This window comes from Mesitornis unicolor, unplaced genomic scaffold (assembly GCF_000695765.1).
Source record: "Mesitornis unicolor isolate BGI_N332 unplaced genomic scaffold, ASM69576v1 scaffold7759, whole genome shotgun sequence".
In the NCBI taxonomy this organism is placed as follows: domain Eukaryota; kingdom Metazoa; phylum Chordata; class Aves; order Mesitornithiformes; family Mesitornithidae; genus Mesitornis; species Mesitornis unicolor.
Genome location: NW_010205163.1, coordinates 46,528 through 49,423, shown reverse-complemented (window position 1 = coordinate 49,423; position 2,896 = coordinate 46,528). Strand labels below are relative to the sequence as shown.

General features: G+C 38.9%; 1 protein-coding gene across 1 annotated transcript in view; it reads right to left on the bottom strand.

Moving 5' to 3' along the window:
• Positions 1-2,771: 2,771 nt before the first annotated feature.
• RGR (retinal G protein coupled receptor) overlaps positions 2,772-2,896 on the bottom strand; it is a 17,207-nt gene continuing 17,082 nt past the window's right edge. The window contains exon 7 of the mRNA XM_010191296.1: positions 2,772-2,894. Coding sequence (XP_010189598.1) covers positions 2,772-2,894 — 123 coding nt within the window. The remainder of the gene's footprint in view (positions 2,895-2,896) is intronic.

Sequence of the window (2,896 nt, the reverse complement as noted above, 5' to 3'; positions counted from 1 at the left end):
AAAGCTGCTTGGTGTGACATGCTGCAGCACAGGGACCATCTGGAGTGAGGTCTCACTCTGGAGACCTGTGACCTCTCTTGGGTGAGATTGCCTGTTCTCATGTCACCATAATGCACCATACTGCCTCTGCTGTGGTCTCAATTTATAGCACTACACTGGGCTATATAAACATGTCCCACATTCGTCAAAGCATATCTGTAACTTTTGCACCATCCTGAGGTCTGAAAGATTTCAGTGACTTTGTTACCTTGCATTTCTTCAGTGAGGCCAGAGAGGAGAGCTTTGGATGCTGCTCAGGACAGAGGCTTTATTCCTCTTGAGTCTTGAATACCAGTGAAGTAAACCATAAAGTTTTATGCCCACTAAGTAATAATACTCAGCTTTACTCATCACTAGCTTTCACTAATCAAATATGAAAAAGAATACACAAACCTAAACAGAGCCACATTAAAATTTGTAGCTGTCCAGCAGAATGAAGAAACAGTTCTGCTGCTTTCTACTCTCACAATAAAAGTTTTACAGTAAGAACAAGTAAAAAATCAATCTGAAAATGGACTAAGAGCCAAGGCCTGAGACAAATTTCTAGCTGAAATATGTTTTCCTGAAGCCAAAGAGGACTCAGATCCTAACCAAATGTCTTAAGTTATTTATCATATTATCATAATATTGTTAAGTAAGCCATAATGTGTTTCAGTAGGCAAGCATGAAGAACACTCCTCAAACTGTGAACTTCAGAAAATGCACAGCTCAATTTAATTTTACTGTGTGTCCCATCATTCTTGTGCTGTTGGAAGCTGCAAATGATCATTCCACCTTCACATCTCCTGAACCCCTGGTTCAAGAAGGCTGTCTCTGGTTGCCTCACTAGCTACTGCTTCTGAACCATCACTATCATTCATTTCATCCCTGCCATGCTCAAGCTTCTCCTTATGTCTGATCATTCCTGTGGCCCTTTTCTACCTTATCTCTATCCTCTGTGAGTTAGAATGACCTAAACTATGCACCCTATTCAATAAGTCTGAGCACAGTGGCTTTCAAATGGTGTGACCATGTGTCCTCTTTTGTTTCCTATTCCTTTCTTAGTGGTTTTTAGCATTCTGCTGGGATTTGCAGTATGACCCTGCTGACAAGTGAAGTGAAGATTTCAAGATTTTCCCAGCGTTCACTCCTGAGAAAGAGATAATTACAGATTCAGAGCCTGTCACTGTAGATACATACTTAAAGGTAATTTTGTGCCCATACTTATTATTTTGCACTTACCAGTGCAAACATTTTGTCATCTGCTCACTTAATATTATGTGTCCCTAAGATGTAAGCCTTAGCTGTCAGCTTTAGATGTGATTATACTGAGTAATTTTGTCATGGCATTATTCACTAATTTGTCAGGTAGTTTGTGACTAGATTGAGCCTCACAAGTCCCAAAGCACATCTCCGAATGGGATCCTGCTGGTTAACTTGTGACAAAATGACACTTATTTCCTATATCTAGCCATGAGAGGAATGTTGCTTCTACTCACTGATTGTTTCACTTCCAGGATTGCACCGTCTACCCTTTTGTAGCCCATAAACAACATTTTTCCCTTCGAATATGTTGGAAAGCATCACAGGGACAGATCAACTGTTTATTTGGTTAGCTTCAAAAGCTCTTTCACTGTCAATGCTTAAAAATCAGCCATATGATTCCTGTAAGAATCAATTAGGTTTGGCTTTTTGTATGCACAGTCTTTTGTATTCTATGCATCATGCACGTATTTTGTTGCAAAGGCATCATTCTGAGACACATCTTGTAGTAACAGGCAACTGACATTTTTTCATCCTTTAGGCAATGTGAGCAACATAAGAAGTTATAAACATTTAAGGTGGACATTGCTAATAGTTTAAAATATATATGAATTCTGATAATTGTAAAGTAAGTGGCTTTTTAATTGCTCAGACTCTTTAGCCACAACCAATTTAATGATTTTACTTAGAGCATAGGGGAACTTAATGGCAGATGTGAAGTTAATTCTTATTCTGATGACATTTTTAGAACAGAATTTGACCCATGCCTCCCTTTAGTTTTTGCTCTCTGTTAGAAAAATGATGAATGTTTTTATGGTGGACTATGAGCAGCAGCTGCAAAATCTGGTGCAGCTTAATGTGTGACAAAGCTGAATATCACTCTCTAATTCATGTGAATAGGAGCCAAACTAATATTCCTTATTGGGGTAGAATGCCCACTGAAATGTTTTTATGGAATTAGAATGGCAGATTCATCATGGAAATTTGGGAACTCCCGTTTTGGGTGCATTGAAAATGTGTTGTTCAGATGAACAAGCTATTTATACAGACATGTGGTGTAATACTGGGTACTCATTTAATCTTTCAGTAATCCAGATGTTACCATATGGACAAACTGCACAGATTGATTTGTGAAGGCCTCACTGCATAAATGAATACCCTACTTCTGTTAATTTGCTGAGCTTTAATGTTAGTGTTTTAGGAAAAAAAATGCTTTCCAGCACATAGTTTATTTGCAATGACATATAAAATGAGGCTGATGACAATCAACACAGGTTTAAGGCAGCTCAGCTTGTTTGACAAGCAGCTTGTGATGGTTTGGACTGTTATCTGGAGGGCTTTCTTTCAGTACTTCATTGCTTGTAGCCAACGCACAGCCTTTCCAATGTGGAACCACCTTTGCACGTACATACAGAGAATGCACACAGTTTCCTTTACCGTCTTGCTTTCAGTGATGTACCTGCATTAATTTGGCTTTATGCCGTAATGGGTTATTTAGTTTTGTTATCAACCTCTGCTTTTTCAATCTTCTGTCCTGTGAGGAACTGCCATATTCCTCCTCTGTAGTTCTCATTCCCCAGGGCATATACAAAGGCATCCACCGTTGGTACAGTCT